This window comes from Erinaceus europaeus, chromosome 1, assembly GCF_950295315.1.
Source record: "Erinaceus europaeus chromosome 1, mEriEur2.1, whole genome shotgun sequence".
NCBI classification, from domain to species: domain Eukaryota; kingdom Metazoa; phylum Chordata; class Mammalia; order Eulipotyphla; family Erinaceidae; genus Erinaceus; species Erinaceus europaeus.
Window position 1 is genome coordinate 97,131,499 of NC_080162.1, and position 27,740 is coordinate 97,159,238.

Sequence of the window (27,740 nt, forward strand, 5' to 3'; positions counted from 1 at the left end):
TTCCAGAAAAAAAAAATCTCAAAGATTCTTAGTTACATAAAGTTCCAATAATTTTTTCTGTGAAAAGGAAGCAATAACATGTGCTTTAATTTAACAGTACCAAAAATCTGGAGAATACCATAATTTATAGCATATACCACTGAAAAGTCACTTGGTAATCATATTTCTTTTATAGACAAAATTAAATTTTAAGGCCATAAATAAATCAGAATAACAGGGCTGCCCACAAAATTAGCATATAACAGATGATTTTGTCAAACTACTAGCAAAAGCAAAAAAATGGTGTAAGGGCTCAATAATATAAAAATCATTTTTATTTTTTAATGTAGGATTTGATTCAGGGACCTTATAGATACAAAAAAATCAGAACAATTAAAATTTTCAATAAGGAACACAGATCAAAGAGAAAAAGAAAATCTTCCCTCTCTTTAGCAATAAAAAGGGAGTTAGTATTTTCCTTTCTCCATCAATAGCATGCTGAATCTATAAACTGAGAATGAAGCTTTTAAAAAGGAATAATTCACGACCTCACCAATGTGTCCAGAAGTCTCACCTCTCCAGAGCTCTACCCCACTGGGTAAAGACAGAAACAGGCTGGTGGTATGGATCAACCTACCAGTATCAACTGGTAGCAATTACAGAAGCCAGACCTTCCACCTTCTGCAACCCATAAAAAATTTTGGCCCAGGGGCCAGATGGTGATGTACCTGGTTGTGAGCACATGTTACAGTGCATAAAGACCAGGTTCAAGCCCCCAGTCCCCACTTGCAAGGGGAAAGCTTGAGAGTGGTGATGAAGTGCTGTAGGTGTCGCTATATCTCTTCCTCTCTATCTCCTTCTACCCTCTCAATTTCCAGCTGTCTCTATCCAATAATAAATAAAATATATTAAAAAAAAAAAAAAAAAGAATGTTGGTCCATACTCCAAAAGTGATAAAGAATAGGGAAACTTCCAATGGAGGGGATGGGGCATACTCCAGTATTGAATTGTACCCCGTTATCTCACAATCTTGTTAATCATTACTAAGTCACTAATAAAAAAAAAAGTCTAATTCAAGGAACATTTTTTTTCTGTTTTTTTGTATGTTTGTTTTTTTAAAGAAAAGAGACATTAACAAAACTGTAGGATAGGAGGGGTACAATTCCACACAACTCCCACCACCCAATCTCCATATCCCACCCCCTCCCCTGATAGCTTTCCCATTCTCTATCCCTCTGGGAGCATAGACCCAGGGTAGTTGTGGGTTGCAGAAGGTGGAAGGACTGGCTTCTGCAATTGCTTCCCCGCTGAACATGGGCGTTGACTGGTCGATCCATTCTCCCATTCTGCCTCTCTCTTTCCCTAGTAGGGTGGGTCTCTGGGGAAGTGGAGCTAAAGGAGCATTTTTCTAAGAAGGAGAGGATTTAACATTAACATATGATATAAAGATTATATGTAAAACTGAAAAATCTAGAGCAAAAAATACGTAAGTCAAAAGGCAGCAAGAGGCCAGAGACAGGTAGCCAGGTAAAGACAGAGCCCAGGCTCAAGACCTGGCACTACGTGGGAGAGCCACACCAGGGAAAGCACAAGTGCTGTGCTATCTGGCGCTCTCTCTCTCTCTCTCTCTCTCTCTCTCTCTGCCTCTCTCCTTGTCTCTATCTCAGTGAAAAACCAGGAGTAATTCCAAAGCCCCAGCTTGACACATAAATAAACATAAGTAAATAAATGACAATGAATGCTACAGGAACTTTTAAAGAGATAATATAAAGGCTAATGAGTTTCCTACCTTCAAAGAAGTGGCTCTATTGTTTTACTTCCCAGATATTTACTATCTATTATGTGACATGTCTACATAAAATCTCATTATGTACTTCTATTCTTGTTAACTAGCTTATTTAATCTCTTACCAGTAAGTGTATTATGATTAACTTTCCCCTGGTATTTTGCAAACTAATCCCAAAAGTTTGACTTTAACTGTTGCCATTATTATCTTGATGAAAGGAAAATTATGAAGAATTCTGCTACTCATTAAGTTTGTTATTTATAATAAACACAACGAAGATTATATATGCTGAAGAAGAGTAAGATTAGAAAACAAAAGATGATGAAGTCCAGTACGTATATCCTATCATTTAATTTGGGAAGAAAGACATGCTCTATTAATATGAGGTATGTAACCAGAGAATAAAAGCTACCACTTGGAGAACCTGCTGGGGAGGCACTATGCATGTAACCAGCCTGCACTGAGACAATAGCCCATTTTTTCAGTTAGGAAAGGATGGAACACATAAGTAACTTGCTGCAAGTCACATTCCTTAAAGGAAAATAAATCAATAATCTAGAATTGAAATGTAGGAGCCCTGATTTCAAAGTGTTCCCATTCTGGCATATTCTTGACCAGAGATTCTTCAGAAAGAGAGAGAGAGATTGCTCCCTTTGTAACATTTAGCAATACCTAGATATATTTCTTTGGTCACAACTGGGTAAGTACAATTGTCAGAGGTCAGATATGCTGCTCAACATACATAATGCACTGGAGAGCCCCTACAACAAAACAAACAAACAAACAAACAAAAAATACCAGGCAGGGTGGTGGTGCATCTGGTTGAATGCACATGTTGCAATGTGCAAGGACAGAAGTTCAAGCCCCCAGTCCCCAAAACTGCAGGGGGGGGAACTTCATGAGTGATGAAGCAAGTCTGCAGGTGTCTTTCTGTCTCATCTGCTTTCTACTTCCCCCTCCTCTTTTGATACATGGCTGTCTATATCTAATAAAAACAGTTAAAAGAAAAACATCATCTGGCCCAAAATGTCAACTGTGTCAAAGGTAAGAAATGCTTACTTAGAATAAAGACTCACTGGGAATTCATTACAGCATACTCAGCAATATAATGTGTGTGTGTGTGTGTGTGTGTGTGTGTGTGTGTGTGTGTGTGTGTGTGTGTGTGTGTGTGTGTGTATGTGTGTGTGTGTGTCTTTTTTTCCAAAAAGGTCTCAAACAGATACGTAAACAAAATCACTAAATTTTTAGTCAACTGGTCCTTTACTATGTGGCCAGCTTCTCTGAGAAGAAAAGGAGTCAAAATCTCTCTCCTATCATTCTGTTTTACTACTCACCAGAGCTGCCATCCAACGTCCCTCTTTGTTTGAGCCAATCAACTTTTAAGTAGAAAGACTCTGGAGGGAAACAACCAAGAAATCATGAAAGGAGTAAAAAATGGTGACCAGTGTGGGATCCCAGAAAAAATTAAAGACAGAGTAAAGACATCTGGATTTAATGTGATTCAACAGAGGAAATAAGTGTGCTGGTCATTTCCTTATCTACAAATGTTATCTCTAAGGGTCTTCAAACAGCGTGTGATTAATGTGTTTATAAAAAGATGAATAACACTACTAGAGGAGAAGTACTAAGTTATTCCATATGTCTCACTACTAAATGGAATACCCAATAGCAGCTGGGGACATTGTAGAAAAATAATAAAGAGTGGCTCTGTTTTCCCATAATCCTCAAACTGAATCAATCAGAGCACTCTGACATATATTCACTACTGGATGGTGAGTTGAGAGTCTGGGTCCTACTTTCAGTAGTGCCACTAAGTGACTCGCGTTTTACTGCTTTAATTTCCTAATTAAAACACACACACACACACAATAAAAACAAGTATGTGCTTTAAATGAAAGCAGCTTGTAGGACACACTTTTCAGGACCTCTACTAAGTATATAAAAATTACTTTCTAGAGATGGAGAACTATCACAGTGGCAGTAAAGAACCAGAGTTGCATGTGAAAGGCTGAAAGCTTAATCAGCAGCACTATGATATGCTGGAGCTAAGCAGTGTTCTGGTCCTTCTGATGCACGGAAATAAACATAACTTCAAAATATATATATATATATACACACACACACATACATATATATATAAAATTACTCTTTAAGGAAATTTTTAAAAATTACAAGCTATTCTGTAATAGTAAATAAATAACTATCCTCTGCTTTCCCATGAGGCTGAAGCATCACAAAACAGCCACATAAAATTGGTCTATTTTGGCACTGTCACACTAACCCAAGGTTGCATTTGCTAGTATGGCAAAAATTAAGGTCAATGTATTGAAGCTTGTCATTTGACTGCTAAATTATATTGACAAATACATTTGCTGGGCAAACTTTCAAAACAGAATTTTAAAAGTTAAACATGATCTTGCAGAAAATAGCACTTAAATGGATAAATTGCACTTTCTGACTCCCTTGTGTACAACTAGACCCTGTTAATTTAATTCCAGAGAGTGTGGTAAACACAGTAAACATTTAGCTACAGCTTAAAGTTAAATTGGTTTGGCTAAAGCCTAATCATAAAGGAAAAATGGAGACTATCAAACCTATTAATAAAGCCGAAGAAAGGAAGTTTTATGGGGCTGGGTGGTGGCACACTTGGTTGAAAGCACATATCACAGTGCGTAAGGACCCAGGCTCAAGCCCTTGATCCTCACCTACAGGGGAAAGCTTCACAAGTGATGAAGCAGTGCTGCAGGTATGTCTCTGTCTCTCTATCTCCCTCCCCCCTTTATCTTTCTCTCTCCTACCCCCTTCAATTTCTCTTTGTATCTCAAAATAAATAAATGAAAAATATTACAAAAAAAAAAGGAAGTCTTACAACATTTTGAAAGAAAACGTTTTTCAGAGGTGAAACAACAGAACACTTTCCAGGACTGTTCAAATAAAACTAAAAAATAAATAAATGGGAGTGGGTGGGTGATGGAGCACTCAGTTAAGTGTACACATTACCGTGCAAAAGGACCCAGGTTCAAGACCCAGTCCCCTGCTTAATCCCTGCCTGCAAGGCAGAAGCTTCATGAGCAGTAAAGCAGGTCTGCAGGTATCTCTCTTACTGTCTTTGTCTCCCCCCACCCAATTTCTCTGTGTCCTATAAAAAGAGGTAGGGGGAAGGCCACTGGAGACAGCTAATTTGTTATGCAGGCACCAAGCCACAGCAATAAACAGTGGCAATAATAAAAAACAAAAAAAAATAAACAGAGTCAAGGAGATAGCATTAACAATTTAAGCAACAGGCTCTCATGCCTGAGGCTCAGTGGTCCCAGGTTCAATCTTTTGTACCACAATAAAGCCAGAGCTGAGCAGTGCCCTGGTAAATAATAACAATTAACTACAAGTATTCACATTATCATACTACTAATAACTGAGGCACTGAGACTTATAGACTTTTAGTAAGCAAAGTTTAGTCCTATTAACTGTAAAATGGGCTTATACACTTTTAGTAAGCCAAGTTTGGTCCTATTAACTGTAAAATACCTTTAATAGAAAATTATGTTCATACAAAAATATACATAGGACCTGACTCTTGTGGATATTTGCCAAATCACTTGCTACACATGGAGAACTGGCCTGTCTTTATTAGATCAATTTAATCTATAATCTGAGTATTACTTCTGCTAGCACAACACTGATACAATTTGGCCTATTCCTTAATACAACCACTTTAGAGACAAAGAGGTGGCTATAAATATAGTCACCCTCTTTCAAAAGAAAAATAGGGAGAAAACGGCTACCAGACATAAGGTAGAGCCCTTATGTAGGCAGTGAGCCCCAGTGATAACCCTAATGACCAATAAATAAATAAATAAATGTTTTTGTACTATTTTGTACTATTTTCAGTACTGGAATAAAAATGGACACTTGTATCTATGGAGCAAAATCAAAATCAAAAGCCCAGAAATAAGCCCATACATACACAACTGCCTAATATATGACAAAGGGGCAACACCATTCAATGGGGATAAAGAAGCTCTCTTCAACAGAGTGTGATGGAAAAATTAGACAGCCAAATGCAGAAAATCAAAATGAGAGCACCACCTAAGACCATATACTAATGTCAAATCTAAATGGATTAAAGATCTAGATATTAGACCAGAAACTCTAAATTTTATAGAAGAAAATGTCAGTGAAACTTTTCAGGGTCTTCACATCAAAAATGTATTTGGAAACTCAACCCCCTGGGCATGGGAAATGAAAACAAAAGTAAATAAATGGCATTATATGAAACTAAAAAGCTTCTACATATTGAAAGCAAATTATACAAGGTTAACCAGGTAAGAGTAAATGGGAGAAGATATCTGCACATCAAACAATTGATAGGAAACATCTATACAAAACTGGTACAGATCTACAAAAGAAGCAAAAATAACCCAATAAAAAAGTGGGCATTAATCCAGTAGACATCCAAACACTAATTAGAAGAGACATATGCACCCCTATGTTCACAGATGCATTACTCATAATAGCCAAAGAGTAGAAGAAACCTAAATGCTCATCATAAGATGACTAGCTAAAGAAGTTATGTGATATATATTCCATGGAATATTACTCTGCTATCAGAAAGATGAGATTGTGTCCTTTGGGGGAAAATGGATGGAACTGGAGGTGACGATGCTCAGTGAAGTAAGTAAAGAGATGAAAGGCAACTACCAGATGGTTTCACTCATATGTGGAATCTAGAAATCTGACTTACGTGAACTCGGCAAAAAAGAAACAAAACAGAAGCAAACTGTAAGACTTATGAGAACTACTGTTGTCATCTTTGGGAGGTTATCTTTTGGGGATACAGGACGTTGGTAGTGGGTGTGGTGTTGAACTATACATTGTAATCACGTAATCTTGTAACAAACTATAACAAATAAAAACTATTATTTAATTTTAAAAACATGCTATTTTGAAATAGAAACTTAGGGCATGGCTGACAGCTGAATCTATGAATGGGACTAAATATAATCCTCTGGAAAGAAAGTTTGCACCCTGTATCTAACTACCAAGTAATGATATAAGAGACAGAAAGGAGCTACTTAATGGTTTAAATTCCCATAAGCTTTGAAGGAGCTTTCCTAAAATATCTTGTTAAGTAAATTCCAGGAGTGATGAGACAGAAAATGCGCCTCAGTATCTACATTTATCACAGGAGATTCATCCAGACCATAGGCATGCATCTACCAAACAACATCCGGTTAGTTATGTAACAGCCAGCCATTTTCACATATGAGATATAGTTTCAAGCAGCAATTTACTTATAAAGGTGGCTGCTTATATCCTTCTATTTGGACATGAGAACATCTCCATAAAATATTTAGATACATATCTGATCAGCTCAAAAGCAGTCTATGCTTATGTTCAATAGAAGATAACAAAGACAATTAAGTTTTCAAATTCTACACAGAAATAAAAATGCTCCCAATAGTCATCTTAATATACAAGTCCTATTTAATTCATCTGATTTAAGAACTAAAGGTTTGATCCCTCAAAATTACTAAAACAAAAAGTAATCTGATGTAGATGGCTTTTTAAAATGTGCTGCTTTTAGTCTGCTGTGACAGGTCCATATAGATTCATCAGGTTACAAACATACCATCCAACATGCTCACTTTAGCCAATTTATTATCATCTAATTTTAACGAACTGCATGGGCTAAAATTTCATTTGACAGTATCTATATTTGCAATAAACTGCTGCAGCTCTACCTAATTCCTAAAATCTTAATTTCTATACACTGGTCTGATAAAGAACACATGGCACGTACTTAAAAAGTTTTTTGAACAGAAAACCTGGCATTTTAAAACCTTCATCAAATTCAGCGTCACTTTCCTCGGAATCTTCTTCATGCCTCAAAGACTTCTCTTTGTCCTGAAGTCTCAGTTTATTCCATTTCCTAGCATGGAAAGAAAAATCATATTTTCGTTATTGTGGTAATAAGGAGATTAAACTAGTTATACACAAATGTAAAGAAAAAGAAATTGGGCAGGGGAGATAGCAAACAGTCTCTCCTGCCTGAGGCTCCAAAGTCCCAGGTTTAATCCCCTGCATCACCATAAACCAGAGATAAGTAGTGCTCTTGTGTTTCTCTCTCAAAAAAGAAAAAAAAAAAAAAAAACAGACAAATTACAATGCTATTTGGCTTTCTGCTGTCATCACTAGCCAACACACTGCTCTGGTAGTTCTTTCTCAATTCAATTCTTACTTGAACTATTATTATGACTGCTCTAAAAATATTTCTACAAGGTCCCATTTCATTAACAAAACTACTTTCTCCTCTTCTGGCAAACCCGAAGGGAAAATTTCTCTGCTAAGCCCTAAGATATGTAAACTTAATTCTAGAAAAGATCCAGTGAAAATTTTAGTATGGGCAGGCAAAATGACAACATAACCAAGAAAAAAAAAAAAAGATTTTATAATCACTATTTCTGTGTTAATGATAAAATAGTTATAGTCTAAAAGAGCACAATGCCATGAAGATAAAGCAAAATTTGGCTAAAATTGTTATAAATCAGATTCATATATTACCAGGGTGCATCAATGATATAAAATCACGGTTAATTACAGCACTGGGGGGGGGGGGCGGAGATATTCTCACTTAATACCTTCTAAGTTACAAGTTTAGTAGTGTGATGCTTTTCATATGTAAACATTTATATTTTAGAAGAGTGATGCCATGTATATATTACAGGAAGTCTTAGTAACAATCAAAACTATTAGGATAAGGTGCAGCCATCTAACCAAACTAATTTTGAATTCACAGAACCATAATGGACATAGGTATAGGAGTCGGAAAATATATGTCCATAGTTTCACATTCTATTCCCTTTCACAATAAAAGGATTACTTTTTTTCAGCATGTACGCAGCTCACACTTTCTTTGAATTTCAGAAAATGATTAAAAGAAATAGCAATATAGAGAAATGCCATCAAAACAGAAGGCTCAACAGAAAGAAATGAGAGTTAAAAAATATATAGGATGGCATTTATTTATCTGCTACTCATCATGCAAGAATAATAAAGAATATGGAAGGAGGGAGAAAGGCAATAAGAAGAAATAATATTGTACACATTATCCAATTAGAGGACTGGCATATTTTCCAGTATCAACTACAGAAGCAACACCAAGGCCGAAATACAAGAGTGGTAGGAAATCCCAGCCAGATAGCCACTGAAGGCTGTAAAACATACCCTTAAATAAAGGCTTGCCTTCCTCAAAGTTTCAGCTCCTCAAAGTAACCAACGGAAGGGCTAGCTGAGGCATAAACATAAATTATTAAAGAAGAAATAGTTGAAACTGCTTCTCAGAGCGTTAGCAGAATCTACAAATTAGTGTTGTTGGTAACTTAAAAAGAAATGGAGAGGGTCCCCCAATAAAGGAAAAAATAAATTAAAAAATTAAATACAAACAAGCAATGGAAAGGGTATGCAACTAGGGAGGTGGTTCATCAAATAAAGTGCAGGCCTTGAATGTGTGAGGTCGGGTGTGATCATTACATAAGCTGGAGCAGTGCTCCAATCTCTTCCCTCTCTAGCTCATAAAAGGAAATAAAGACATTTTATATGAAACTAGAAGAGGCAGTGTAAGACTAAGTGTTAGCAAACAGCTATTGGCTAGCTGTAAAGTTTAATATAATAGGATTTTTTTTTGTAAAAAAAAAAATGTAATTGAACCATGTGTGATTTAAATTCTAAAAGGAATCTTTTTCTCCTTTGTTTCCATTTTTATTCCTGAAGAGTTCTCTCCATGCAGTTGATAATGTGAAGAAGTACTTCTGGGTGACTATAACAGCCTTCGCTGTTCTTCTAGAGTTCAATATTATTTAACAAGTTTAGTTGCAAGCAAGAGTGTACAGCAGTGGTTCTCAACTTGTGGGTGACATAGCCACTGTTAGCCCTTTAATTTGACAAATGCTTGCAGACATTGATTGCTATAACTATGAGAGAGGGGATATATACTAACAGTCCTTCACAATATAATTTTAATTTTTTAACTTTTAAGTTAATATTAACAGTGCCAAAGCTGAGAAATCCTGGTACCCCTTACTGGTGGAACTTAGAAGCCAAATGATACATACATGTATTTCTCTCTCTCCCTCTTCTCTCTCTCTCTCTCTCCCTCTCCCTCTCTCTCTTGTATGCGTGTGTCTGAGTGTTAGGTTGGGTTGTCGAAAAAGTCATGACACATTTTTGCACAGAGAAAATAGAAAATTTCATCATGATTTTTCTGATAGGCCAGTATTTCACCTTTAAATCTGAATCATTGCTATTTAATACCTGAAACTTATCAAAGAAGCAAATTTAGAGGAGATAGTCCTCATTATACAAACATGTATTACCAGAACTCAGTGCTAAGTACATGCCTAGCAAAAGATACATGTGTTTAGTAATCTGTGAAACTCAGTAATCATGAAACTCAGAAAAATCAAGGGGCCAGGCAGTGGCACACCCAGTTAAATGCACATAGTACTATGTGCAAGGACTCTTGCAAGGATCCAGGTTCGAGCCCTCAGATCCCCACCTGCAGAGGGAAGGCTTCATAAGCAGTGAAGCAGATCTGCAGGTGTCTTTCTCTTTCCCTCTCTATCTCCCTCTCCTCTCAATTTCTCTCTATCCTATCCAATAATATGGAAAAAATGGCTGCTTGCAGGGGTGGATTTCTGCCTGCACAGAGCCACAGTCATAACCCTGGGAGCAAAAAAAAAAAAAAAAAAAAAGACTCACAGCCACTTAAATATACTGGGGACTCAGTGCATGACTGTGAGGAAAGATTGCATTTGATGGTGGGAATGGTGCACAGACACCTAACATGAGGGGATATGAAACTACTTATGTGATTAACTGTCTAGTAAATAATTATTTCCCCCAATAAGGTGATTTATCAGGGGGAAAAAAATCTTCTCATTTAACTACTATGGTGATAGAACACTACAAGAAAAACACCAAAAGACTCTGACTTTAGATGTTTAGCACAATAAAGGCATTGAATATAATATATTAAACTTCACTGATAGCTAGCTACTTCCTCAGACTTAGCTAGTAAATCTTTGAGGCTATTAAATTTCTCACCACATCACTCTGCATCAACAGGTATTCTCAGCTTCCTCTTTTCCCACCTCTTAAAATATAGGCATCATGTCACCACAGAACACACGGCACCTAGGAAACCACATAAGCCACTACGGAAATGATTGCATTACAGTGCCTTCTGCTTCATAAAGAAAGATGAAAAGAGCTGAACACTTATTCAGATTGGCTAAGGAATGACTAAAGGTGGTGGGGAAAAAAAAAAAATCATTATTGCCTACCAATGTTTGTATCACTGTGGAGACAAACTGCCCCAGTAGAATCATATACACATATTAAAAGACAGAAAATACCAGGGTTATAAAACCACATGCACATGCGGCTCAGGCTGACTCTTCTGTTATATAAAGGAGCAATTCCCCATGTGGCTTGAAACCAAAATAGGCCTGACCACCTAACTAGTAGCCACTGAAGAAATGTAGCACCACATGCTGGTGGACAAGTAGGACACAGTACACTTGGGAGGCAGAGAAGAGCCAGACTCCCCTGAATCCTGAGAATAACAAACATCTTTCCCATGCTAGATGTGATCAGGTTCTTAAAACTGTTTACTCTTAGACAGCTTTCTCTAGTGTGTTTAAGCCAGCTGACTTGTAGACTGACAGAGTGATAGCTGGGTCAGGGAGGGAAGTCTACACTATGTATAAACTGACTTTGAGATATGCAACAAGGAGGCTGAATGACGACACACCTGACTGAGTCACCTATTAAAGCACACAAGGACCCAGGTTCAAGCCCCTAGTCTCTACCTGCAGGGAATAAGTTGTGAGTGGTGAAGCCAGAGCTGCAGGAGTCTCTTTGTCTCTCTTCCTCTCTATTTCCTCCTCCCCTCTTGATTTCTGACTGTCTCTATCTAATAAATAAATATTTAAAATTTAAAAAAAGATACAAGCAACAAGGATAAAATCTGGACTCAGACTCTAGATACAAATTCCGACTGCTACTTATAAAGCTCTCCCACTCTTAGCAAGTAACAACCCCTATAGCATCTATGTTTACGAAGCTGCGAGACGGAATATAACATGCACCCCACTGGATGTGGGGAGGATTAAATGTGGTGTCCAGGTGAAACACTGAACCTGAGCCTGCAATATAAGTGCTTAATGAATAGTCACTAACTGAAATCATCACACAATTCTGAGGCAAGTACTAATATAATGTTTTTTTACAGAGAAAGAGAGGCAACAGATAGTTCAATCCAATCAATGTGAGATAATACACTGCAATACAATACTGACAGAATTACCTGAATATGTACTGATAGATTTCAAATTATAAAATCTATAAAAACTATAGAAACTATAAATAAATATAATCTATAAAAACTATAGAAACTATAAATATATATATAATCTATAAAAACTATAGAAACTATAAATATATATAATCTATAAAAACTATAGAAACTATAAATATATATATAATCTATAAAAACTATAGAAACTATAGATATATAGATATATAATCTATAAAAACTATAGAAACTATAAAAATCTGCCAAATGAATAGCCACTAAATTATCATGAATAAAGCAACCATCTTAAGTAAGAACAGATATATGAACTCATCAGAAGATTACTGTGGGAGATCTCAAGTTAAAAACTATAAAATGCTGCTTTACTATGTGGGTAACCCAGGTGCTTACCACATTGAGGGAAGTTTTGGCACGTGATCTTTCTCACTCTCTCTGTCCGGCTCAAAAATAAGTCTGGGAGGTGGTGCAGTGGATAAAGCACTGGATTCTCAAGTATGAGGTCCTGAGTTTGATCCCTAGCAGTGCATGTACCAGAGTGATGCCTGGTTCTTTCTCTCTCTTCTCCTATCTTTCTCATTACTAAATAAATCTTTTTAAAAATAAGTGAAATAAAAACCAAGTAACAGATATCCAAACAGAAGACTGTTGTAGCATACGGCCCACTTTAACATATTAACAACAACAACAAAAAGCACAGAATAACCTAAAATTGATTGGGGGTGAGTCAAAATTAAAATCTGGGCCCAAGTAATCAGAAACCTTAAAATTAAAAACAGCCTTGTGGTCTGGGAGGTGGAGCAGTGATAAAGCTTTGGACTCTCAAGCAAGAGGTCCTGAGTTCGATCCCCGGCAGCACATGTGCCAGAGTGATGTCTGGTTCTTTCTCTCTCCTCCTATCTTTCTCATAAATAAATAAAATCTTAAACAAAAAATAGTCTCAATAAGTCTTACACTCTGAGAAGCTAGATAAATGATTTCAACAGTGAGAGGAAGAAGTTAGTACAACAGTTACATTTTTGGGGAAAAAAAACTTGTTTCATGTTTTCTATCCTCTCATAAAAAATAATAAAAAAAAAAACCACATGTAATAGTCACAGCTGCAGTCACATAAAACCAAGTGGGCATGGTGTTCACTGGCAGTGTTTCTATCTCCTCACACAACTGTCATAGCCTGCTGTCGACTCCACTGGCAGCCACTTAGAAGAGAAGCCTGTAATAAACATAAACTTGCAATTCCAATCAAATGCAGGCAGAGAAAACACTCCCTGGCTTCACTATATGCAGGAATGAGAACCTGGCCCAGGCTGGAGGGCCTAGGGCTGATGCTGCAACAAAGATCTATCAAGACCAGCTCAGACCCAGGACTAGACTGCTAGCAATGCTGCACAGTCTAACCACTGGAACCGTGTGGGGAACAATACTTCCTCCAGCTGTAACCTCCTGGGGTATCTTGTCAATAGAACCCCATAAATACACCTAAGAGATAGATGCTGCCATTTAAAGTTAATTTACTTTTATGGGACAACTCCCAACACTCCAAGGATACTCAAAATATGTATGCACAAAAAAACACAGCTTGAATTACAGAAGCCAGACTGTCCACCCTTTGCACTCAATAAAAAATTTTGATCCATATTCCCAGAGAGGTATGAGGAAGATGATCAGAGGGCTCTGAACTCCACTTCTATCAGGACCCAGAGAGAGAAGAGGGGAGAAAGAAAGAAAGAAAGAAAGAGAGAGAGAAAGAAAGAGAGAGAGAGAGAAAGAAAGAGGAAGGAAGGAAGGAAGGAAGGAAGGAAGGAAGGAAGGAAGGAAGGAAGGAAGGAAGAAAGACACTCAGAAGTAGTAAGTCTAACTTAGAAAAGATGAGACGGCAGGGCTATAGGAAAAAAAGGATATATAGCTATAGAAATAATAGTCAACCCAAAACTGTGATCTTGGGAGAATTAATGCAGTTTCCAATGGAGGGAATGGGGACACAGAACTCTGGTGGTGGGAAATGTGTGGAATTATACCCATTAGCTTATAATTTTCTACATCATTTAAATCACTAATAATTTTTATTAAAGTATAGTTTGTTGCCCATTATGCTACAACTATAGCTTCATCTCTGTGAATCTGCATTCTTATACTGTGCCCAAGTTCTCTGACTCCAACATATATCCAGGGACCCTTCCAATCTGTACAAGCAAGAGTAAGAAGTCTTCACTGGAATCAGAATTAAGTGTCCTACCCTCCTACTGCCTTCCCAAACCCACTGCACCTTGGACACACCTGGAATCTCTACCTGAACATTCATCAAGTGTTACCACTTTTTGAAAGTCATACTCTCTTCTCTCATTAGACTGGAAGTCACTTGCTATTTCTAAACCTCTAGATACTACTGCTTCACTACAAACCCTCAATAAGTGCTAAACAAATGAGCAAATAACAGAAAGACACCAGGGTCAGAGAAGTGTGGCCTTAAAATGAATCAAGTGAAACATCCGGAAATGATTTCAAGACATTTCCTAGGCTGGTGAGATAGCTTGTTGGTTAGGGCATGTGCTTTCCCCATACACACAGACTTTAGCTCTGGTACCATGTAAGAATGCTACAGCATCATGGGAAGTCCCCATTTTATATTAACTCTCCCTCCTCGAATATAAAAAAGTAACCTGGGAACAGTAAATCATCTTCTTCTTCTAGCGTTTGCCCTTCTTCCGTAGCCAGTCAACAGCGTCAGGTTGAACCTGATGTAAAGTTTCGAGACCTCCTTTGAATCTGGAGAGGTGGCAGTCGTTGACTATGTGGGGTCATAGTCTGTCTGTAGCCGCAGGGGCAGTTCGGGTCGTCTCTGGCTCCCCAGCACCGGCCATGGCCTGTTCGATAGCGATTGAGGAGGGCCCAATCATAACGTGCTAGGTCAAAGCCAGGTTGACGCTTGCAGGGGTCTGTGATGAGGTGTTTGTTCTTTACCTCAGCTGACTGCCAACTCTGTTTCCAAGAGTCTGGAACAAAGAAGTTCAGTGTAGGCGTAGGGGACCAGATTGGGTGATGAGACGTCAAGCGTTGGACAGGGTGGGCAAAGATATCCGCGTATATTGGCAGATCCGGTCGAGCGTAGACGTGGGAAATGAACTTAGTAGATGATGCCGCATCCCGACGAATATCTGGCGGGGCGATGTTGCTAAGAACTGGCAGCCATGGAACCAGGGTGGAACGGATGGTTCCAGAAATTATCCTCATGGAGGAATATAATTTGGAATCGACCAAGTGGACATGGGGGCTACGGAACCATACTGGGGCACAGTATTCTGCAGTGGAATAGCATAATGCCAGAGATGATGATCGTAGTGTGGAAGCACTCGCGCCCCATGAGGAGCTGACCAGTCTTGCAATGATGTTATTCCTCGCGCCCACCTTTGCTGCAGTTTTTATGAGATGTTCGTGAAATGACAGGGTGCAATCGAGAGTAACACCAAGATAGACTGGCTGGGCTTCATGCCGGATTCTCGTGTCGTCAAGCTGTATATTAAGCTCACGCGAGGCCGAGGCATGGTGTAGATGGAAAACAGATGATACCATTTTTGCAGTGCTAGGGATTAGTCACCATTTTTTACAGTAATCAGATAATCATCTAAGTAAATCATCTAAGTACCCCCAATTCCACCACTTCCACCAAAAGAATTAAAGAAATTCCCTGCTCTATCTCATTTATGACTTGCTACTTTGCCTCCTACTGACTGTCTTACAAATCAGACTCCTTCAACATCTGACTCCAAACTAGATCCACTGGATAAACAAGATTCATTATAAAGAATGAAGGTGCAAAGTTTGGCTTCTATAATTGCTTCTCCGCTGAACATGGACATTGGCAGGCTGATCCATGCTCCCTGCCTGAATCAACTTTTTTTTTTTTAAGATTTTATTTATTTATTGATGAGAAAGATAGGAGAGAGAGAAAGAACCAGACATCACTCTAGTACATGTGCTGCTAGGGATTGAACTCGGGACCTCATCTTGAGAGTCTAGTGCCTTAGCCACTGCACCACCTCCTGGACCACACGAATCAACTTTTTAATGAAAGAAATTCTCATCTGATAGAGGAAAAAGTTGAACTAGTCTTTAACGATATTTAAATGTAATAATGGTTCTGGTGTTTCCACTTTCATTTTTTTCTTGAGTACATACATGTAACAGTTATAGCTGCAATCAAATGGACGTTTTTCTCTCAGACTTTGGTAGCATCTATTAGAGAAGAACTCTATTAAAAATCACAGATTTGGGAGTTGAACGGTAGTGCAGCGGGTTAAGCGCAGGTGGCACAAGGACTGGAGTAAGGATCCCGATGCGAGCCCCCGGCTCCCCACCTACAGGGGAGTCGCCTTCACAGGTGGTGAAGCAGGCCTGCAGGTGTCTTTCTCTTTCTCTATCTTCCACTCCTCATTCAATTTCTCACTGTCCTATCCAAAAAATTACAGATTTAAGATACTCACTAAAAAAAAATAAAAGTAAATGCAGCCAGAGAGCTGTATTATAGGCCTATAACAGGTAAGGGGAGGTTTAGTACAAAGCACAAAGACCCATGCAGGAATCTGGGTTCCAACCCCTGCTCCTCACCTGCAAGGAGGATGCCTGCTTCACTAGCAGTCAAGTAGGTCAGCAAGTGTCTTTCTCTCTCCCTACCCCCCCTCCTCTCTGAATTTCTCTCTATCCCATCCAATAAAATGGAAAAAATGGTGGCCAGGAGCAGTGGATTCATAGTGCCAGCACTGAACCCCAGTGATAACCATGGAGGCAAAAAAAAAAAAATAGAAATCAAGTTTTACAAGGTACAACAGAAGAATCTGAAACACTGCCATTAGAATGGAGAGGACTGTGAGGAACCAGGGTGTCATTCTTACTTATCCACACTTAGAACAGAATATGCTGTGACGTTTTAAGTATCTCCCCTGGGCAGATGTCTAGTGCCCCCTAGTGTGTGCAAAGGAGAATTGTGTATCTTTCAATTTATTCATAAGAGAGGTACCAGTAATTGAACTTAGGACCTCATGCATGTACTTCCTGTGCTCTGTCTCTGATCCACATCCACAGCCACCAAAAAAAGGAAAAGGAAAAAGAAAAAGAAAAAAATAAAAAAAAGGCTTATTTTCTTCCTAGTAAGCGATAATACACTTACATTCCTAAAGATTTTATCACTAAATGGATCTTACTCATATTAATAAAAAAGCATGAAAAGAAAAAGCCTACATCAACAAAACTAAATTTGTAACAATTAATGATTTATGCATACTAATACCAACTGTTAAACTATCTTTTATTTTGGCAAGAGGTCACCTTTTCATATATATCACTAAGTTCTTCATAATTCTCACAGTCCCTCTTACTGGATCAGCAGAATCTGTGTCGTAAATGTTTTATCTAATGGACAGGCAAATAGGCATAGTTAAAATTTTATTAAGAGTTTATCATATGCCAAATATCTTAGATCTCTGTATCTCTTATAGTCTGCATGTCACCCTTGAAGAGCATGTGCTACTCTAACATGCATTTTATAAGCATGGAGATAAAACATGGTGATCTCAGCCACTAGGTTAGAAGTATGGCATTCTGATTTTGTGGTCTATAATTCCTAGTCTCAACCAGATAGATTACATCCTTAAGTAAGGTCAGTTAACTCTGGACAAAGTTGTACTTTGGAATTATACATATAAACATCCATAAGATGTGTATCTTTTTTTAATTTGAGTCAGGAAACAGATACTAAGTACTAAGTAAACACTTAGTACTAGTACTAAGTAATTGTAATAATTAAGCTACAGGTGCTCACTGCATACTGACTACTGTTTTAAGCATTTTACATGTACTAAGCTAATTTAATACTTCATCTTATGAGGCAAATACTACTAGTAATAGTAGTAGTATCTCTTCTTTGTTTCACAATTGAAGAAAGGTAGGCAAGGAGAGGTAGCTTACCCCCAAACACTACAGCAAATATTTCACCCCGATAAACAGGCCCCAGAGTCTATACACAGTCTTGCCTCTCTGGGGATGCAAACTAGCTCATTTAGATAGTGTACCTGCTTTGCTATGCATGCAACCCAGGCTTGAGCTTGGACCCCACTGCACTGGAGAAAACTTTCATGCTGTGGTGTCTTTCTCCCTTTCACCATTTCTGACTTTATCTGAAAAAAGCTGACCCAGATCAGTGAAACCATGGCGATGACAAAAAAAATTTCAAATTCAGGAGTCGGGCAGTAGGTAGCACAGCGGGTCAAGCGCATGGGGCGCAAAGCGCAAGGACCGTCATAAGGTTCCCAGTTCCAGCCCCCGGCTTCCCACCTGCAGAAGTCACTTCATAGGCGGTGAAGCAGGTCTGCAGGTGTCTATCTTTCTCTCCCCCTCTCTGCATTTCTCTCTGTCCTATCTAACAACAACGGCACCAATAACAACAATCATATAATTACAACAATAAAACAAGGGCAACAAAAGGAAGTAAATATATTTTTTTAAATTTCAAATTCACTAAAACTATACTATAGTCACAGTATGAACCAAAAAAAGTATTAGGATCACCTTTATAATTGCTATGAAATTAAAACGATTGCACAAGGAGAAATCAATTTTTAAAATTTTTTTTAGGTATTTATTTATTCCCTTTTGTTGCCCCTGTTGTTTTACTGTTGTTGTAGTTATCATTGTTATTATCATGCTGGTCCTTGAGCTTTGCGCTTAACCCATTGCGCTACCGCCCGACTCAGGGAAATCAATTTCTAAAATTTCAAGTTTGTATTTAAAATGTTAGGGCTGGGGCCCGGTAGTGACACAACAAGTAAAGAATACATGCGCCCGCTTTGCAGAGACTGCTTTCAAGCCTCTGGTCCCCCTGGTGTCTGTCTGTCTGTCTCTCTCCCTCTCACCCCCCTCCTCTCTCAAAAAATTCAGCTTCCTTACTACGACCACTGCCCCCAAATTAGGGCTAAAGTTTAAGGAGGAGAAAAATGACCTTCATTTTTGCACAACAGCATGATTCCTGGCTTCCTTTGATATGGCAGGATTAATCAAAACTCATTTTTCACTAGACACCTGCCAACTTTTCCAAATAACAGTAAAATCAGTTCAGCAGTTCTTTTAACTACAGATAATCTGGGCAAAAGAAACAATATATATTTGATAAAAGTTTGATTTAAAAAAATAGTTGGTGTACTGCACAAAAGACTCTGGGGTTCTGGGGAGGGTGTTTGGGTCCTGGAACATGATGGCAGAGGAGAACCTGGAGAAGGTTTGAATTGTTAATGTGGAAAACTGAGAAACGTTACACATGTACAAACTACTGTATTTTACTGTCAACTGTAAACCACTAACCTCCCCCAATAAAGAAAAAAAATGGAGGAAAAGAAAAAAAAAAAAAAACTAGCATACACAACTGCCTATGCTAACCTACAAAAAAGGGCACAACATACCCATTAATGGGATTTGTCAGATTTTTAGTAACCTGAGATCACATACTAATAAAATAAATGAGATCTGTAAAATTTAAGGATAGTTATATATTGAGGTACTTGAGATTCAAAACTCCCCTCACTACTCTGTCTTCATTGTTATGTCATAAAGCAGCAGCAAGCCCAAGCAGTGCAGACCTACACTGACCATGAGGAAAATGTCACACATTATGCCTGGAGTCATTATTAATCTGGGGTGAAACAGTAGTATCAGAGTCACCCTCTACTTATTGCAATATGCATAAAAAAAATCTACAACATAAGCACAGTGAGCACAATTCGGTTTTTTTAAAATATATTCAAGGCACCAAGCTGGTTATTTAATATAGCTTGCATTTCTGTAGTGTGATAAGTTTTCTATTTCAGAGAGCTAAGAATCCCTTACAGATTAGTCTAATTTGCTAAATTGCGATACTCAGTGTTTTACTTTTCTTATCTGCCTTTTTATGGTCTATCTGGGTAGATTTAATTGGCACATCTGAGCAGATGAAATACCCTCAGTTAGGAGTCCAGCTCTCACAGAGTAAATTAAGACTGATGTGGACAATTATACACTGGAGCTGAGAATGAGGTGTGTGTGCATAGCACGAGGCAGAATTAGTCTTCATTTGTGTCTTCGTCATTTAAAAGAAGCCCAGATGCTCTCTAAGAAAACTCCTCAAGGACTAACTTTTTTCACTCTCTTTAAAACAGAAATTTCTAATAAGAATAATAAAGATCATAGGTTTATTTCTTTAAAAAAAAAAAAAAAAAGAATGAAAGAAATGAACTTCCAAAACTTGGAAGGAAAAATTTCTGTATCATCACATTTAGGTTTTTGATTCAAATATTAAACTTTTAGTAAGTTCACATTTTTTGAAGCTCAAATGACTTAGTTTTTTTTTTAAAGTACAAGTAAATCAAACTCAAGGTGTAACATGTATTTGCATAAGTATAGCCTAAAGGTATAAAAACCCTCACCTGGTAAAAAGACTCAATAGAAGGGTAATTCTAAAACGAAATGAGCCAGCTCTAGGCAAAAGGAAAAGAAAGAGACTCCAAGAAAAGAATAAAGTGGAAACAGAGCAGTAGGGGAAAGGTTCATTCACAGTCATTAGCAATATCTCAGGCAAATAATGAGACCCCCAGATGGAGAAACTAGTCACTGAGGCAGAACTCATCTGAGTCCATAGCACCAGATCAAACTGACCTGTCACTGCCACCTGACTCAGTCACCTTCAGATTCCTTCCTTTTCTCTGCTCTATTCTATTGGTTTGTCAGAAAAGTCATGATGCATTTTTGCATAGAAAAATACGGCATGACTTTTCCAACAACCCAATACTTACTTCTTTCTTGGGCAAACTCAACCTTTTGGGCTCAGATTCCACTCCTAGGGGGAGTTATGACAATTAAACCAGTGAAGTGAAGTACTACTGAATGGTAAGCAACCAATAATGTTAGTTACTCCTGATGTTATCATACTGCACCATGCCACCCCCTACTTAAGACACTCTTGCTCAGGCCAAGACCCCAAATTTCCAACTCCAAGAGACTATTTTCAACATTTGTCTGGCCTGGTTTGATACATTCAAACCCTCCAAATTAGCATCCAATTCATGCTTCATCTCAGAAGTCCTGCTGTGTGTGTTTGGGGAGGGGGTAGGGAGGGAAAAGGAGCTATAAAGATACTATTTTTCCCAAATGATTGAGCTCTGAAAGGTATTAGTAAATATTCTGTAGAATTTACACAGCGGGGGAGTCGGGTGGTAGCGCAGTGGGTTAAGCACACGGAGCAAAGCACAAGGGCTGGCATAAGGATCCTGGTTCCAGCCCCGGGCTCTCCACCTGCAGGGGAGTCGCTTCACAAGCAGTGAAGCAGGTCTGCAGGTGTCTATCTTTCTCTCTCCCTGTCTGTCTTCCCCTCCTCTCTTCATTTCTCTCTGTCCTATCCAACAATGAAGATAGACAACAATAAAAACTACAGCAATAAAACAAGGACAACAAAAACAAAAAATTTACACAGCAAATGGAGCCCTCAACCTTTTATTACCTCAAAAATTTTCACATAAAAAAGTAAAACCTAGAAGAAAATAAAATCTTTAGGCTTAAAAATGTATTAAAGAGTTACATCAGGGGTCGAGCAGTAGCGCAGCAGGTTAAGCGCAGGTGGCACAAAGCGCAAGGACCGGCAGAAGTATCCTGGTTCAAGCCCCCGCTCCCCACCTGCAGGGGAGTAGCTTCACAGGCAGTGAAGCAGGTCTGCAGGTGTCTGTCTTTCTCTCCACCTCTCTTTCTTCCTCTCCTCTCTCCATTTCTCTCTCTGTCCTATCCATCAATGACGACATCAATAACAACAACAATAATAACTACAATAACAATAAAACAAGGGCAACAAAAGAGGAAAATGAAAGCAAATTAAAAAAATGTTTTTAATTTAAAAAAAAGTTACATCATTGCACATTATGACTACAGATACGGGTTATACCTGACTAGGAGACAAATTCTATACTCACTCATACCATACTTGCCTGATTTTCTAGACTCCCTAGTAATCTCCCCTAAACTCCTAGATCCCTGGGTTAGTTTTTTTTTTTTTAATTTGGTTTCCCATCCAGGGAAGTGGAGACATATATTTGCTGACTCTTGGCACCACCTTGTGGTCACATCTAAATACTGTACTTTCCACTCAAGACCATGATTAGAAAGGGAACCAATACACTGTCATTACTCAGCTTCACTGCCTTCCTACTTCCACATATGAACAAAGTGAACAAACTGTGTGTACAGCCACTGTAACAACAGTGCATATGGTCAAAGCCTAGAATGAAGCGTAGAAAAATAACATACAAATAAGATGTAAGAAGTATATTTATATCTTAATATCCTATGTTCAGCTTTAAAAGGGAAAGGCTGAAATTGCTGAGGAGCAGAAGTAATGTGAACTTATATACATCTGTTGATATGTTCCCTTCCCCCCGACCTCTGAGAAGAATTGGTTTGCCCCTTGCTACTTTTGCGCCCCTCTTTCTCCCCGCCCCCTATGCTAAGGACGGGCAGAGTCCCAGCAGCACCAACGGGGAGAGGATGATGGGGGAAGCACATGGTGTGGTGATTTGCCTGTTCGTGAATAAAGATTAAACTGCAGCTTCTCAGCCCAGCCGTGTGTCCCCAAGTCTCTGTTACCCGCCCGTGAAGCCAGCTCGGCTAAAACAACATACATCAAGCAGTTTCAAACTTGAAGTGCATGAGAATCACTCAAAGAGGCTTTTAAAAATGACTGCTTGATGGCATCAGGCTAGAATTGCTGAATCACCATCTCCAGTGGTGGGGTTCTTAAGTGATTCTGCAAAAATCCGTCTGTGGGTTAGGAACCCTTACTTTAGTCGATACTCATTGCCAAGACAATACAAACTATTGGGTTAGCAACTTAAACAAGAAATACAAGAGCTCTAGGGAACAGGCTTTAGTCAGATTACAGATGTTCAGACTTTATTCCAGAAGACAGAACCTAACTTTGGAAGTACATTCTTACATTCACAACGTAATCCTATTTATGCCCCAAGCCTGCCTGAAGCAGTACTGACAGAAGAAAGGAGAAGAGTTGGTGACACTGTGCTCTGTATCAAGGTTGGCAGTTAGCTGGCATGAATGCTGCTATTCCTTGCCCACCAAGATAAAACAATAACAGTTGGCCTCATATTTCAACAGAAAAATAAATCAGCAACACTAAGGTAAAAAAATGGCCACTGATTTTTTGATCACCTTGAGAGGAAAGGTTCACATATTAAACAGTGAACAAGGTAAGTGACCTTGAACACATGTGACTTCCAACACCGAATACATGTTATTTCTGAAGAAATTAAAATTGTACTTTTCAGGTGATTTTCCGTTCCTTTAACTAGTTGATCAATGGAGTGACATGAAGCAGCTGTGAATCCCTGGCCATGCCTGCAGAAGTCCTATGAATATATGTTATTTCTATTAAGTCAATGGCTCTTAAGAGTTCCCAACAAGTCATAGTTCCTAAAGCAGTAATATATTTTAAGAAAGAACTAAATTTCAAAATTGAGAGATATCCCTTAGTGGAAACTCTGGTATTACAAAATTAAAATTAAAATAAAAAAGCAAGATATGTTGTTAGATCTGCATATGCCACTAACGTGGAGAGATTTACTTTTTTTTTTTTTTTTTTTTTTTTTACCAGAGCACTGTTCAGCTTTATGGTGGTGGTGGAGGGGGAGATTGAGCCTGGGACTTCGGAGCCTCAGGCATGAGAGTCTGTTTGCATAACCATTATGCTATCTACCCTCCACCTGAGATTTACTTCTAAGTGACTCACCCATCTGGGTACATTATAAGAGGCATAAAAAACTAGGGAACACTACTAAGGAGACAGCCTCCGGTTGCAATTTAGTACAGAAAAGGAAGAAAGATAAAATTTGGGACAGCTGGACTTTGGTAAAACAAATCTCAGATTTGATCCCCAGCATCACAACCAACATAAATACATTGATAAACCATACATACATACATAACAAAACTGAGAGTGGAAAAAATAAGATCATTTTAAAAAACAGTTCAAACTTCAAAGACTGTAGCCTGGGAGGTAGCACAGTGGATGAAGTGTCAGACTCTCAAGCATGAAGTCTTGAGTACAATCTGCAGCATCACACATGCCCGACTGGTACTCTAGCTTTTTCTTTCTCTCTCTCCCTCTCTTTATAATAAATAAATAAATAAATATTAAATTAGAAAGAAAATCCTTCAAAGATTTATCTTGGTCTAAACTGGTCATGGGCTAAATTAAAGTAGGATCGTAAACCTTATTATCCAGTTCCAGAAAAGGATAAGCTATAGAAAAGACTTGATAGGAAACTCCTACCAGTCAATTAACACTTACCTAGAGCTAATAAAAGATCTGACTTCTGAGGTGAGAGAATAAATATGGATGAAATATCTAAGAATCATCCATTTTCACTTCCAAGAGTTTAGAAGGGCAAGCCCTAGTTCCTAAAGCATTAATATATTTTAAGAAAGAATTAAATGTCTTAATGTAGTTATGATTAAATAATTAACAAGGCTACATCCAATACACAACTGTTAAATTCAACAAAGGGGGGGAGTCGGGCGGTAGCGCAGCGGGTTAAGCGCAGGTGGCGCAAAGCTCAGGGACCGGCGTAAGGATCCCGGTTCGAACCCCCGGCTCCCCACCTGCAGGGGAGTCGCTTCCCAGGCGGTAAAGCAGGTCTGCAGGTGTCTGTCTTTCTCTCCCCTTCTCTGTCTTCCCCTCCTCTCTCCAGTTCTCTCTGTCCTATCCAACAACGACGACATCAATAACAACAAGGGCAACAAAAGGGAATAAATAAATATTTTAAAAAAAAAATTCAACAAAGGGTGCACCGTTCCTATTCATGTGTTCTGACCATTAAGAATAAAACTTCATTTTCTGTGTTGTAAACTATATGGCTTTACTCTGAGAATCTATCACCAAGTTTTTGTAAAAAATCCTAGAGGGTTTTGTCTTTACTCAAAGGAATAGCATTACAAGTTTAATCTACAAAGATCAACACTGCCAACAACAGAAAAAAACAAAACAGAAAGGCAGCTCTAAAATATTGCTACTCAAAATGTAGACATATAAATCAGTAGTTAATTAATATGAGAGGGGGAAAATCAATTGTATGTCTCAAAGTTTCTCAAAACACAAACTGAATCTTTTTAATATATAGGCTGTGTATTTGATATGCGGACTCTCTCAAAAGCCTAGACCAAGTAGATTAGAAGCATCCAATAGCACAGCTATATACAAGATACTGGATACTGTACAGCAAACCATAACAAAAGGACTTTTCAAAGTTAACCCAATTAACAAATAATGTGATGATAACATTAACTATCGATTGTCTTTTTGAACCCTAAGACAGCAGGAACCTCACATCTCCACTATAGAGCCCCTACTTCCCCCAGTCCTGGAACCCTTGGATAGGGCCCACTTTCCCGTATGCATCTCCCAATCCAAACCAAATAATATTGCATCCACCGATCACAACCTAACCAATGCAACAAATGCCACCTCAACATGCTTCACCTCAGACTGTGTCCAGAGACTTCACGTGTGGAATGACAACCCTTCAGCTTCATTACTCGGGTGAGACCTTTCCTTATATAGTACACTCTAATTTCATCTCAAGTAGTTCACTTTCTAACAAAGTCCCACAACCTAGATATACACCAGTTTCTGTGAGAGAGAACTTATGTTCACACGTATCCATAAACTACTGCAAAATACATACCTGAAAGCAGAAGTACACTAGAGTTTGCAGTGAGTACCTCCCTAACACTTCCTCTCCACTATTCCAAGCTTGGGATCCATGATTGCTCAACAAATTGTTTGGCTTCGTATGTTAACTCTCTTTTCAATCACCAGGTTCCAGATGCCACCAGGATGCTGGCCAGGCTTCCCTGGATTGAAGACCCCACCAATGTGTCCTGGAGCTCAGCTTCCCCAGAGACACACCTTACTAGGGAAAGAGAGAGGCAGACTGGGAGTATGGACCGACCAGTCAACGCCCATATTCAGCGGGGAAGCAATTACAGAAGCCAGACCTTCTACCTTCTGCAACCCTCAACGACCCTGGGTCCATGCTCCCAGAGGGATAGAGAATGGGAAAGCTATCATGGGAGGGGGTGGGTTATGGAGATTGGGTGTTGGGAATTGTGTGGAGTTGTACCCCTCCTACCTTATGTTTTTGTTCATTAATCCTTTCTTAAATAAAAAATTTAAAAAAATTAAATTAAATTAAATTAAAAAATAAAATATTGCTACTGTGTTTCTCCATCCTGACCATTTAATTTTTTTTTAACATTTCTCAAACCAAAGAGTATGTGGGAAGACATACTAGGAACATTTCAATGTGGAATCTTTGCAGTTTAATGGCATTAATAAATATAGCTATAAAACTTTTAAAACTTCAGTATTTTGGTGGTAATTAGTTATTGATATTTCTTAAATCATTTAAGAGTTTATTGGAACTTTAACAAAAAGCTGTTTTATGATATGGCTTTGTAAAGTTTACATTTTAAAATCATAATATTATTAAGAAAAACGTATTGCCTAGAAGTTAAACTGTATTCATATTTAAAATTTAATCAAAAGAGATTGCTCTTGATAATAATACTGATCTACTAAAAACACATTTAATATTGACACAACTTAATGGGAAGAATATGTATTGCTCCATATATAATCAATATGTTGAGATTAACACTTTTATTAATTCTCTATAGTAGTTAAGAAAAAGATTAAGATTATCCAAGAGTATTGAGCAATAGCTTCCCAAATATCTTTTGATATTAAATGTGCAAAGTAACTTTAAAGTTGTGACAAATTTAAATTACTCATCAGTTATGTAGTACCATATACTATAAATAGTACTACTCAACTTGAGTATACTACCTCTTAAAAAAAACAAATTTAGGTCACGGGTCCTCAAATTATTTGTAATGAGTACACTTTTTCAGATGAGCCACCGTCTGGCCCCCTCAAATTACTTGTTACAAGAACTATGCTGCATCTACTTTTAAAACTTTAGGAAATACATGTAGCAGTCTAAATATGGATCATGAGCTTTTTCTTTTTCTTTCAAGATAGAGACAGAAAGTAAAAGAGACCACAGCAAAGCTCCTTCAATGAGGTGGGGGCCAGGCTCATCTTAGGCCACATAAGAAATTGAGAGGAGAGGAAGAAGAGATACAGATTCACTACTTGTGAAGCTTTCCCGCCCCCCCCCACCCCTGCAAGCAGATACCAGGAGACTGAATTAAACACAGGTCACTCAAACAGGTGCATCACTACCCAGCCCCCTCAGTTCGCCAGTGAACAGTCACAGTTGATTAAAAATAATAATAATAATTTTTTTAACTGGTTTCTCTACTTTAAGAATTAAGATTGAAAGTTTGTTAGAGGTTGGAGGGAAAAACCACCTTAGAAGCAAATATTTTTAAAGTGAATCTACTAGATAGATTCCTTTCCCATTAGAGTATCTTAAGGTTCACAGTAAGTATAAGACATGAGAATAGCATCATGCTCTATGTGACACTAGAGAAATCTACAGTGTACAGACTTTTTTGTTTCAC

General features: G+C 38.2%; 1 protein-coding gene across 3 annotated transcripts in view; it reads right to left on the bottom strand.

Annotated features, from left to right (window-relative positions):
• Window positions 1-27,740, bottom strand: part of ERCC6 (ERCC excision repair 6, chromatin remodeling factor) — a 102,010-nt gene that overhangs the window by 50,481 nt on the left and 23,789 nt on the right. For all 3 annotated transcript variants that reach the window (XM_007526483.3, XM_060191455.1, XM_060191463.1), the window contains one exon: window positions 7,566-7,694. In XM_007526483.3, coding sequence (XP_007526545.1) covers window positions 7,566-7,694 — 129 coding nt within the window. The remainder of the gene's footprint in view (window positions 1-7,565; window positions 7,695-27,740) is intronic.